Source organism: Ipomoea triloba, chromosome 3, assembly GCF_003576645.1.
Source record: "Ipomoea triloba cultivar NCNSP0323 chromosome 3, ASM357664v1".
NCBI lineage: Eukaryota > Viridiplantae > Streptophyta > Magnoliopsida > Solanales > Convolvulaceae > Ipomoea > Ipomoea triloba.
In genome coordinates this window covers 590,628-602,258 of record NC_044918.1, presented here as the reverse complement: position 1 = coordinate 602,258, position 11,631 = coordinate 590,628, and the positions used below count along the sequence as shown (strand labels likewise).

Here is an 11,631-nt window from a genome sequence, read left to right as displayed (position 1 = left end):
ATATATATATATATATATATATATATATATATATATATATATATATATATATATTGTATTTTCAAAAATAAATAACCAAAATAAACAGTGAAATATGTCTGTCTATTCATAATTTCACATTAATGTTATTTATTATATTTTTGACATATTTTATGATCCAAATGTGCTTCAAAGAATTGAAGATGATAAAGATCATGAGGGGCTCTTAAAAACATGCAATCCGCAAATTATGCTATGGATCCGGATCCACCTTGCAAGGTGAATTCGGATCTATATTCACAAATTTAGAATTTTATGTTCAAAATTTTAGAATTTTATGTTCCGTGTCCGTGGCATAACAACCGCATGCAATCAACTAAGAACTTTGAAACTGTTTTCAAAAAAAAGAACTTTGAAACTTTGACGCCATCTAATCAACTAAGGAAAGGCGTATTAGCCTTGCCTTTCCATATTCATCTCAAGCATTTAGAGCCACATGATAGCTGGGCCTTTTTTATTTTTGTGCGTACAGAATCTGGTATCTTGGGAAAATTTAATTTGAATTCAAGATGGGTTTCTATCGGCCGTTAGTGGTTATTATCCCTGATTTTATAAATGATATTTACAGAGACTATAAGTAAAGAAAATGCAGGGAAACAGGAGAGATCATGACTGTAAAAGGTGGCACCAGCCAAGCCTGTGCAGCCTGCAAACACCAAAGAAGGAAGTGTTCATCTGACTGCGTCTTGGCCCCGTATTTCCCATCCACCCAACCAAAAACATTCCAGAACGCGCACCGTCTCTTCGGCGTGAGCAACATCCTCAAAACGCTCAAGCACATAGACGGCGAAGACAAGAAGGCTGATGCCATGAAATCAATCATTTTCGAGTCCGACATGCGCCACCGCTTCCCGGTTCACGGCTGCGTGAAATACATTTATTATCTCAGCCATCGAGTCTCGCAGGCGGAAGAAGAGCTCCGGTGCGTGCGCGCGCAGGTCGAGCGGTGCCGCGAGCAGTTGCTGAAATCTATGAACTCGAATGATGATAACAGTAATTATAATTGCGACACCGGTTATGCTTGGACGGATGAATCCAAAGCTCTGTCGAGTTTTGATCCTATTTCCTCTGCAGAATACAACGATTTATCTATATTTCCGCATGAAAACTTTCCAGATTATTATGGTTTCATCCCCGGCGAACAACCTTCAACCAAGGAGGCATCTAATTCGAGGTTTTATGAATTCCATTCTCTTCATCCTATTACAACAACGTTGTATTGTCGTCTAGCTAAGTACAGTGCTAAATTGTTTAAAATCAATTCTTTAATTTTTGCAGTTCGGTATCGTCGTCCCAGACTGATCTCAGGAACGCAGCCGCTGGTCTCTCGCTCACCCGGGATTAGATTTTGAGTTCTTCCCCATATTTATTTATTCTTTAAATGTTATTATTAATTTGAAACGTAACCATTGGTTTTAATGTATTTAATATTTTTTTATCACGGCAGCCTAGACTAGTTTAACTTGATCATTATGGTCTCTTTTACCGGCTCCGATAACAAGGCGGGAGTACACACTACACACAACACAATAAAACATATTAAACTAATTATACCCTTACTAGTACTGCCCGCTCTTGTACATGAGGAAAAGAAATGAGAAATAAATTAGTATAGGCTGCCGAAGTACTTAGTAACATAATTGTTTGTAACTTATTACCAAGTAGTTCTTTTGTTATTGATAGGATATTCCCCAAGTATATCTCCCTATACAGTTCTGTACATCTCTATTCTGTATTCGGGTCAAGGCTTCCACCTATGACCAATATAAGGGCCATTCCACACACAAGGGAAAGGAGAACATACAATTCCATTTCACTTTTCTCTACAACATTCAATAAGGAAAGTTTCTTGGGAGCCAATTTCTCAGATCTTCTCTCTATGATTTTACAATTACTATTTCATTCTTTTTAAATTCAAGATAGTAAGTACAGTTTGTTCTATCAGTTATGTTCCATTTGAAATGGTCAGTTTGAATCCTTCAGCGTGTATCAACCACGTGCAAAATTTTGTAGTTTTATGGAGTCAAAGTTGCAGAGCGAGTTAATTACTAAACGTCCTTTTCTTTTCTCTTATTTGAGTTAATACAATTTGATTAGATTTAATACAGGATGATGCTGATACGCAACGAACAGATGCATGCATTCTGCAAGTGTTGTTGAGGAGTCATTGGAGGCATATATGTTTAAAGCTTGATCTTGATTGCTGAGGAGTGTTTGGAGACATGGTCAAAGCTCAGGAGAGGACTCTTTGATATTGGGATCAGGTTTTGTCTATTTTACTTTTGGTTACGCTTGCATGACCCAGGGGAGAGATTTCTTTATTTGCTTCTCTATCTTTGAAAGAACACATTGTGAACAAATATAATATTTTTTGTCAGAATCACAATTCAATAAGGCTCATCTACCATCAAGCTAGTATTGAGTAACTCCAATCAAGCTAGTTGGGCAATAACTTCAATCACAAAGTTCTTGACTCTCCGTGAGAGCTATCTACTAATTAATATGGTATTCTTGATATGAACTGTTCATCTATCTATGAGTAGTCTAAGTTTATTTATCTCCTTTGGTTTGAAATGGTCATCTATGAACAATCTAATAAGTTTGTTTACAAGGTGAGCTTCACCCAAGACGAACTATCTACTGATATGGTATTTTTTTATTTGAACTGTTCATCCAGGATCACAATGCCGTCAATGCGGTCTTCACGTCCCAAAAGACGACCATGAGCGACTAGGGTTACAAAGAGGTTTCAGCTCGAACTTATTAGCTTATGCCGGAGATGGACTTCACCCGGCCAAAACTTCAAATGATGATTGACGACTAAGGTTACAAAGACATGCTTCATCCAAATTCATCATGAATCTTCCTGTAAATCAAAATATTCTACTGGAATGTGTTGAAAAATCAATAAAAATAAAGCTACTGACCTATAACAACTCTTGAAGTACACATTGAAGATATGCCGCCAATGCCACATCTGATCTTCATTAACAAACAAGAAATTGTGGGCTTCTCGTCACAAGAGAAGGACACTTAATTAGCATTGTCGCCGCTGGCAGGCAAAGCCAAGTGTCCTCTCTCCTGCGACAAGAACCCCTCAGCTTCTTTTGATGATTCCCAAGTTCCTTTGAATTGCTCCAAACACAACAACATACACATTTATAGGAGCTTCAAGCTGCCTTGTATCCCATAGGATCAAATGGGACCACCCCACTGGCCCCTACCCCAAAATTTTATAATTTTAGAGTTTTCATTGTACTTGTTATTTAATAGGGAGTAAATCAAGTTCAAATATTATACCATTCGTATCTCATTTAAGTATACTTGTTACTTGTTCAAGGAGTAAAGACTTGGCAGGTTGAATGAATGGGAGACAATAATTTGAATGGGTAATAGACATTAGACAGGTGGGGAATAGGTGGAGGGTGAATAGTCAAAGGTCCATGCACGCCCCAAGTTTGAACGCTTCCTTTCACATTGCCAAAACCAAAATATTAGAATGGCAATCGCGACGACTTTGACCAAATTGTCTGACATTTTCTTCTAACTTTCCTACTTACCTTTTACTATTTCTTACTTTCCCCCCCTAGTGGGCAATGGCTACGCATTAGAAATGGTTAATATAGATGAAATATGGACTTGAGCGGGAAAGGTTAAGGTTGGAAGGTGAGGCAACGAATAGGATGGATGAGAAAACGGGGAGGAGCATGGTAGACGATGAATAACCAAGACAACCAAGGGATAGGAAATGCATAACTGAGGAGTTGGATCAGCCCAGACAGGACTCGGCTAGATGTGGGAGCGGATGTGTTAACTGTACGTGAAGGAGTTGAGAAAGATTGACCAAGTAGAGGATGGAGTCTCCCAGAGATAACATGAGAAGAGTAATTCGAGAGCGGATGTGTTGACTGGACGTGAAGGAGTCGAGAAAGATTAACTGAGTAGAGGATGGAGTCTCCCATATATGACAGTGAGAAGAGTAATCCGAGCACTTGGCAAGAAGGGAGTAATGAGGGTAATCAATGCAAACTTAATAGTAGAGTCCTGATGTGGCTGGTCCAACTTGACCACTTATATAGGAGGCACTTTGGATAGTGCGCCGGATAGGAGGGTTAGCCAGTCTACCAGAGGAAGTCAAGTGCTCAAGTCAGTCAGACAATTGGAGCGAGCAACATGGTTAGTAAAACTAGTTGGATAAAAGAGCAGAGCGGGTGCGCACCCGCTAATTGGTCCCAAGTGTTTAAGAAAAGAAGTCATAAAAAGGGAAGACAGACGATAAAACGTGTGTCAGATGGCCCGTCAAAGATCGAATGGATGAGTTAACTAATTGTCAAGGAGTCGAGGATGAGAGGGCAGTGAGAAGAGTAATACGAGTACTCGACAAGGGGGGAGTAATGAGGGTAATTAGTGCGAAGTTAATGGCAATGATGAGGTCAACCATTGTGGAAGGCGGTTTGATGCGAAAGATACGAGAAACCGGCATAAACACTAATGATTTGAAACCGGCATAAACACTAATGATTAAGCCATTTTTAGCTTCATTTATTGCATTAATGACAGGCTGAGCATTTTAATCATCCTTATGTATGTATAAAATGAATTTTTTTGGCAAATTATTACTTTTCCAATAGTGCTAGTCCACCGGCATATTGCTTTGGTAGTCACAAAATCAACACAATGTGACTTTTTATCAAACAGTTCCAACAACATCAATCATGATTAAAGATGTCATAAACTAAACACTATATATATGCGTGCGTGTAAAAAAGGACACTTTTTTATAAATTAAATTTCATTACACATTAAAGTACTCCGTATAAGAAATGCTCATTTTCAATTCTTTATTAGAATCACTTTCAAAATTTCACTTCAATTAGTTCCATGTTGTTATTGTAATTTTTTAACACAAAAACTTATTTGGACAGAACAATCCCACATGCAACAGAATTCAATAGCTTAAAACAATTTTTGTGGTAGGTAAAAATTTGTGTTAATATAATTGGTCCGCTAATTAATCAATAGGCAAATCACTACTTGGTCCATTATTAGGTGAAAATTGATCCCATTACATGACTATTTCTTTGACTTTTACATTTCATTTTATTCCCATGATGTTTCAGCCTAAAATTAATCAGGGAGCATTTGAGTTAATGCGTTTGCAATTATTTAATTAAATAATGAGTTAATTCCATTTTTGGTCCTAGATTAATAGGCAACATTCCACTTTTAGTCATTTTTTATTAGAATATCCACTTTTAGTCCTAGTATTATTGTGACATGACCAATTTTGGTCCTCCGTCAACAAGATCGTTGAAATGTTGTTAAATACAATAACATTTAGATTTTTTTATACAAAGTAAGTTGACCCACTATATTTTTTGCGTTTATTTTTTCTGAAAAAAATCATAATTGAAGATCAAAATGTCATTGTATTCAACGAAATTTAAACTATCTTGTTAATAGGGGACCAAAAATGGTCACAATAATACTATGACCAAAAGTGAATGTTTTGATAAAAAAAAAAGGACTAAAATGGATTACCAAAAATAGAATTAACTCTTAAATAATCTTTCTTAATTAAATAATGTTTACCCGTACTCAAAATAAAAAAAATAATGTTTACCCTATTTGCTTCAAAGGCAACCGGAGGAGGATTTGATTCTTACCATAGGCCTTAAGAATTTGATTTTAAGGGTGCGTTTGGTTCGCACATGGGAATCGGAATCGGAATGGGTATCAAATACTTGGTAAGGGTAATGGGTTTTGGTGAAAGTATTTAGCATGTTTGGTAGTTGGGTGGAATGGGAATGATTATTAATAGTTGGGGAAGAAATGATGAAGGGAGATGAAACCCTTATTTAATAAGGGTATGGGTTTTGCCATTAATGGGGTATTCCAAACCCATAGTAGCATTCACAAAACCTATCAACCAAACACTAACAATCACTTTGATACCCATACCTTATGCCTAAACCCCCCAACCAAACACACCCTAAGTTTGACCTCCTACAGAATAATATGCTGTTGAATCTTAAATTTAAATTAACTCGATTTAATTTTTTATAGGTTAAATGAATAATTTCATAAACTTAAAATTTTTTTTTTGAGGACTAGTGACTCTGTTACAATGTAGTATTGTTCATATCTACTTTCTCAACCTACTAAAGCACAAAGAGAATCAACAATTGCCTCCACTGAGGCTCGAACCCGATCCCATCATCATAAACTTCAGATTTAGTTCAACTTGTTAGATAATTTGAATTATCAAAAATAATAATAATGTTTTTTTTAATTTATGTGACCACATGTTGAAAATGTCTATATGTCAAATAATTGAAGTGTATGCAAAGAGTATAGTTGTTACTCAATTCTTTGGAATGCTCATTTTTACTGTATGTTAGATTCTAATTTATCATGTTCCCTATGACTAGTAATTTGTACACAAACACAATAGAATGTTTTCAACCATATTAGAAAAGACAAAGTTTACTATTAGCCTATGAGAACAAAAAATGTTCTACCTATTTGATTTGAGAACTCATGAGATCATTACCACACAACTTTTAGTCATTTAATATAAGAAAGAATCAAATATATCAACACATATATTAAATAGGGAGATCAGAGAGTGTAACACAGGTATTATCAATCACAAATTTTCAGAAACACGGACCAATGTGCATTCATCATCTCTCCCATGTCCAAAGTCTAAAAGAACATTAGTACAAATTAAAAAACAAACAAAAAAAAAAAAACCAAAACCAGAGAAATCATCAGAGACTTAAATACAATGAATCATGGAAAGTAGTAGTCAATGTATGACTATCATATTGTTGCAGTTTTTTCCTCATCACATGATTTCTCTTCAAATAACTAAAAAACACACAAAATGGTAGAACAAAAGAGTTGAAAGTTCATAGATTTTTGCTAAAGCATGATTCACATGCAGACTGCTGATAAGTAAAGAACTACAATTGTTTTGCCGCTGGGGCGCTTAGGCTTATATAAGCACATGTTTAGTGATTCTAAACCCTACTTTTCGCTGCCCGAGTTGGGCTAAGAAAGTTCTAGAAGAGCCAAACCCCACAGATTGTTCAGTCTGTTATTAATTATTGGGCCAATTTGGATTTTATCTTGCTTGGCTAGCTGATTCATACTAGCCCAAATAAACTAAATATTAAAAATTGAAGTGTTTATTATTATTATTATTATTATTATTATTATTATTAGTAGTAGTAGTAGAGTAGGAAAAAGAGTTAAATAAAAAATTAAATTTTAGAGAAAATTGCCATTTTGATCTACTGACTATAGGGTCCTGTTAATTGCAGTCAACGACTTTCAAAACCTTTAATTTCATACCTTAACTATTCAATTTTTATCAATTTTGGTCACTCCGGCCAAATTACCGGCCAAATCACGCCGGAAACTAGTAAACCCTAAAATAGTGAGGGTATTTTAGTCATTTCTCACCCCTTTCTGTCTTCTCCGGCGAAACCACTACCAACCGGTCACTCCGATCGTCGACGGAACCCCGTGTCCTCCTCCGACGTCCAAGTGGAAGCTTCTAGACATGTCTGATTTTGCCTCTGTGAACTACCGTCCAAGTCGTCGCCGTCCTTGCCGTCGTATCCTCTGTGAACTACCGCCTCGCGCCGAAACACCGTGCCCCTGTGCGTACGGCGACTGATTCGACGCCTTGAAATTCATCGACGCACAAAACTATGTCGTTTTCCCGCCCAACACCGGCTTCGCGAGATCCTTCCTCGCCGGAAACAGCACCAGTGTCAAAGCACTGAGCTCCGACTTAGGAAAGCTACGACACTTACTCTGGAAGGTACGTATAGGATGTGGAAGACGTTTTTGTTGGACGAATCGAACAGGGACAATGCGGTGGTGCATGTGTTCAGCGCACGTGCCTGCCGGAGTGATCGGTCGGCACTGGTTTCGCTAGAGAAGAGAGAAAGGGGTGAGAAATGACTAAAATACCCTCACTATTTTAGGTTTTACTAGTTTCCGGCGAGATTTGGCCGGTAATTTGGCCGGAGTGACCGAAATTGATAAAAGTTGAATAGTTAAGGTATCAAATTAAAGATTTTGAAAGTCGTGGACTGCAATTAATAGGACCCCTATAATTAGTAGACCAAAATGACAATTTTCTCTAAATTTTATACAAAAAGTAAATTAGACTCTTAACTTTTAATTGTTGCAATTCAACACATCAACATATCATTTGTGTGCATCAAAGCCCAAAATCGCACGTAAATGTCGATCATTAGGGTTCCAATAATGTTCTGACTAGCTCCAATGTAAAAAATCAATGACCAGTGATCAATGAACATTCGTTAATCGTTTTGTTATTGAAGAATACAACCTGCTAGTTGCCTCAGCTCCTTTGCTAACGAATACGGTGACTTGCTAGTTGCCTTCTTCCCCAAAAGGATGCAATTGGTGAACTTGTCAAAGCTAGTCAGAACTTCGTCAGAACCTTGATATTGACTATTACAGGTCAATAATTAATTTTTAAATTTTAATGTACAAAAATAACTTGTTGATGTGTTTAATTACCCCTTTTAAAAGTTTTTTAAGTAAAATTAACTACTTTTGTACAAAGCTGGTCGATTTCACCTTTTTCCCATTATTATATCATGCATGTTTATTACATTTAAACTAGATATTCGGAATGCATAGTTCAAAGCTGCGAATTACGATATGATTCAGATTTCACGGCTTGCACGCTGCTCTACGAGGACACCGAACCGCTGCCGAAGTTTTCCGGGCAGAAAGTAAACCAATACTTGTCGGAGGTGCAGCTAACGACCGGAGACGGCCGATCAAACGCATAGCTAACGTACGAAGGACATGCATTCTTAAACATCTTGGAATACAAAGTAGGCTTGCATTTGTCGGGACTTCCGTACTGATTCCGGCAGCAAAAGGAGTCGGCGTTGAAAGCCAAGCAGGCGCTTTTACACGCCACAACATCTCCGTTATTGTTCACAACTTGCAGCTCCGCCGGACAAGCATTCCTGTTGAAAATATGTACACAACGTCAAACGGGACTTGTAACCTTTAGGAAATAAGAACAAATAAGGGCCCAAGAAAGTCTGTATCATGTTATAAAACACTGCCAAGTGCTTAATTTTCGGCATGGTTGCAGTAGGCACTAAGCAACATTGCCGTTAAATTTCTGGCATGGTTAACATGGCCTTAAAGCATACGTTTGATTTCCGGCATAAAAAAAAGTGCATGTCTGTGGTGACATGTCTGTTACAATGCAGTATGCAGTATTTGAGGCTAAAACCCATCTCCTTATAGGGAAGTGCAACCAGATGAATTGGCTTATATAAATAAATTTAAATATATATAAATATAATTAAAAAAATTAACAAAATCCACTTGCCCTAGTTAACCTGATTAACTCTACCCTAATTAGAATAGTTAACTGGACCAAATTAGATCGAGTTAGTTGGTCAACTAACTCAATCGATCGAGTTAGGCCCTAGACCCCCGGAGCAATTTACCATGGCATAAGGCACCTAGCGCCCAGGTGATCAATTTTTAATTTCCTGTACAAAAATGTATCTACTAACTACACAGATTATATGTTATATGCTCAAACGCAAGAAGGAAGATAAACCCGCCGAAGGATTGACGAAGCATACCTCATGCTTTTCATACACCCGCCGATGAAGCATTTGGAGGACGAAGGGATTGACGCAACCGACACGGGGAGGTTATATCCGTCCACCAAGCTGACGTCATAGAAACTGGGCTTGCCTTTATCCATTTGTATAGTTAATTCCACCAGTGTCGCCGGAGGAAGGCCGATGCTGCCGGCGCACTCCAGTTTCCCGTCGCAGTCGCCGGTTTCACATTTGCCGCCGGAATCGAAGTCGCAGCCGGTTCTTGCCCATACGCGGCCGCTCCAATCCCCGGGCACCCGGAAGCTATGGGTTTTCCCCGGCGGGAGATAGAAGCCGCCGTTTGCCACCACGGGATAGCCGGTGTTTGGGGCGGTCGCCGGCCATATCGGAAACGAGCATTTGTTAGTAACGTAGAAGGTACAGGACTCTACATGTACGTATAATATAAAGTTAAGTGCAGCGGAGAGGACGAAAACTAGAGACGTGTTTGGCAACTTCATATTGGTTGTAGTAATAATTGATGGAGCATTAGCTGGGAAGGTGGTTTTATAGCAAATAAAATTGAAGTGTTGAGATGGTGAACTTCAATTTCTTCTTTGATTTTACTTCAAGTTAATAAGGTGGCAGTTTGGATATCTTTGAATGGAAGAAACAAGATTGAAGGAACATGACTTGGCCTTTGATCCTTATCTTTCTGATTAAAGACGAATTGCAAACACCAAACAAGATATGGTAATTCGTATAGAGGTGGGTTAACTGGTTGACACGAACACAATAAGGCTAAAAAAGTACCAGGTATGTTAAGATTTACGAGTTGAAATTTTTAACACGAAAATGAACACAATTTGTAAATGGATTGACACGATAGATACGTTATGTTAATATATTTTGAATCAACGTGTCCGATTTCATGTGGTATTGATAATTGTCAGATCGTCTAGAAAGACATGCAACTATTGCTTTTAATATTATATTTTATATAAAGCTTAATCGATGCTGAGTTTCCAACTCACTATGTAGTAGACTAGTAGGTAGTATCTTCCGCCTTGAAGCATCCAACTCATACTCGAAATGAAAGGGCAATCAAGCACTTGCAATTTGTGATCACTATGGGAGAAGGTAATAGTACAAATTTAAAATTAACAACTTTATTGTACTTTCTATGAATATACACCAATTTCATATTTTATTAATAAAGGTCTAAAAATAATCATGTGAGAACGTTAATTTCGTAAAAGATACAGATTAATTTTATTCATTCATATAAAATTTACTATCTTTTTATGAACTACTAATTAATTACGATCTTCGAGTCATACTCAACCTCAGTAAGCTATAAGCTTGCAAATTTCAAACCCTTTTACTAAGTTGCACACTTATAATTGAATCTATCTCATCACCCAATGCCATTTCTCATCTACAAAGCACTACAAAAATATATTTTAAATTTAAGTTAATTTTAATTTTGGTCCTTACGTTCAAAGTCAATTAAATTATGTCATTCACTATTGAAAATGTGTGTTTTTTATTTTTATTTTTTGAAAATCAACAACAAACGAATTCATTAACTTAAAACCATATTCGAAATACTATTGAAAATATGTTTAAAAGGATTAAAATTGATATATTTTCAATAATCAATTGATCGAATATTATCAAATATATATATATGACAAAATAAATTATGTAACATATATACATTTTTCTTGTTGAACAGGGATATGATAGTAATAGTTTGTGCAACGGGCCTTGGCAATAACGATCAGATGTCTACACTTTGTATTTATTAACCTCTTTTATATAGCATGAGGATCGGGTGGAAACGTGGCCCAAAAAATGGCATACAAGACCTTGTCAACTTCTTGGATATATCATTATATCTTCACTTTGATATATGAAAAAGATAAAATTGTAACCCTGATTAATAAATGATTACAATGAGATAAAT

The 11,631-nt window shown here is 36.9% G+C and overlaps 1 protein-coding gene and 1 non-coding gene across 2 annotated transcripts; both read right to left on the bottom strand.

The window, feature by feature from the left end:
* Nucleotides 1-6,807: 6,807 nt before the first annotated feature.
* On the bottom strand, nt 6,808-6,900 carry LOC116014555. Its single transcript, XR_004097423.1, has one exon. It is a non-coding gene; the product is annotated as a small nucleolar RNA Z199 (small nucleolar RNA).
* A 1,652-nt stretch (nt 6,901-8,552) lies between these two features.
* LOC116011698 (thaumatin-like protein) lies at nt 8,553-10,218 on the bottom strand. The gene is made up of 2 exons (XM_031251100.1): nt 9,702-10,218; nt 8,553-9,065 (listed from the first exon to the last, which is right to left on the bottom strand). Exons 1-2 carry the CDS (start codon nt 10,181-10,183, stop codon nt 8,780-8,782), a joined length of 768 nt encoding a protein of 255 aa, XP_031106960.1. The 5' UTR covers nt 10,184-10,218; the 3' UTR covers nt 8,553-8,779.
* Nucleotides 10,219-11,631: the final 1,413 nt, after the last annotated feature.

Coding starts and splice junctions, on each gene's coding strand:
- LOC116011698 (XM_031251100.1), bottom strand. CDS start 10,183: ATGAAGTTGCCAAACACGTCTCTAGTTTTCGTCCTCTCCGCTGCACTT. Junction 9,066..9,701: donor GGGTGTATGAAAAGCATGAG/GTATGCTTCGTC, acceptor TATTTTCAACAG/GAATGCTTGTCCGGCGGAGC.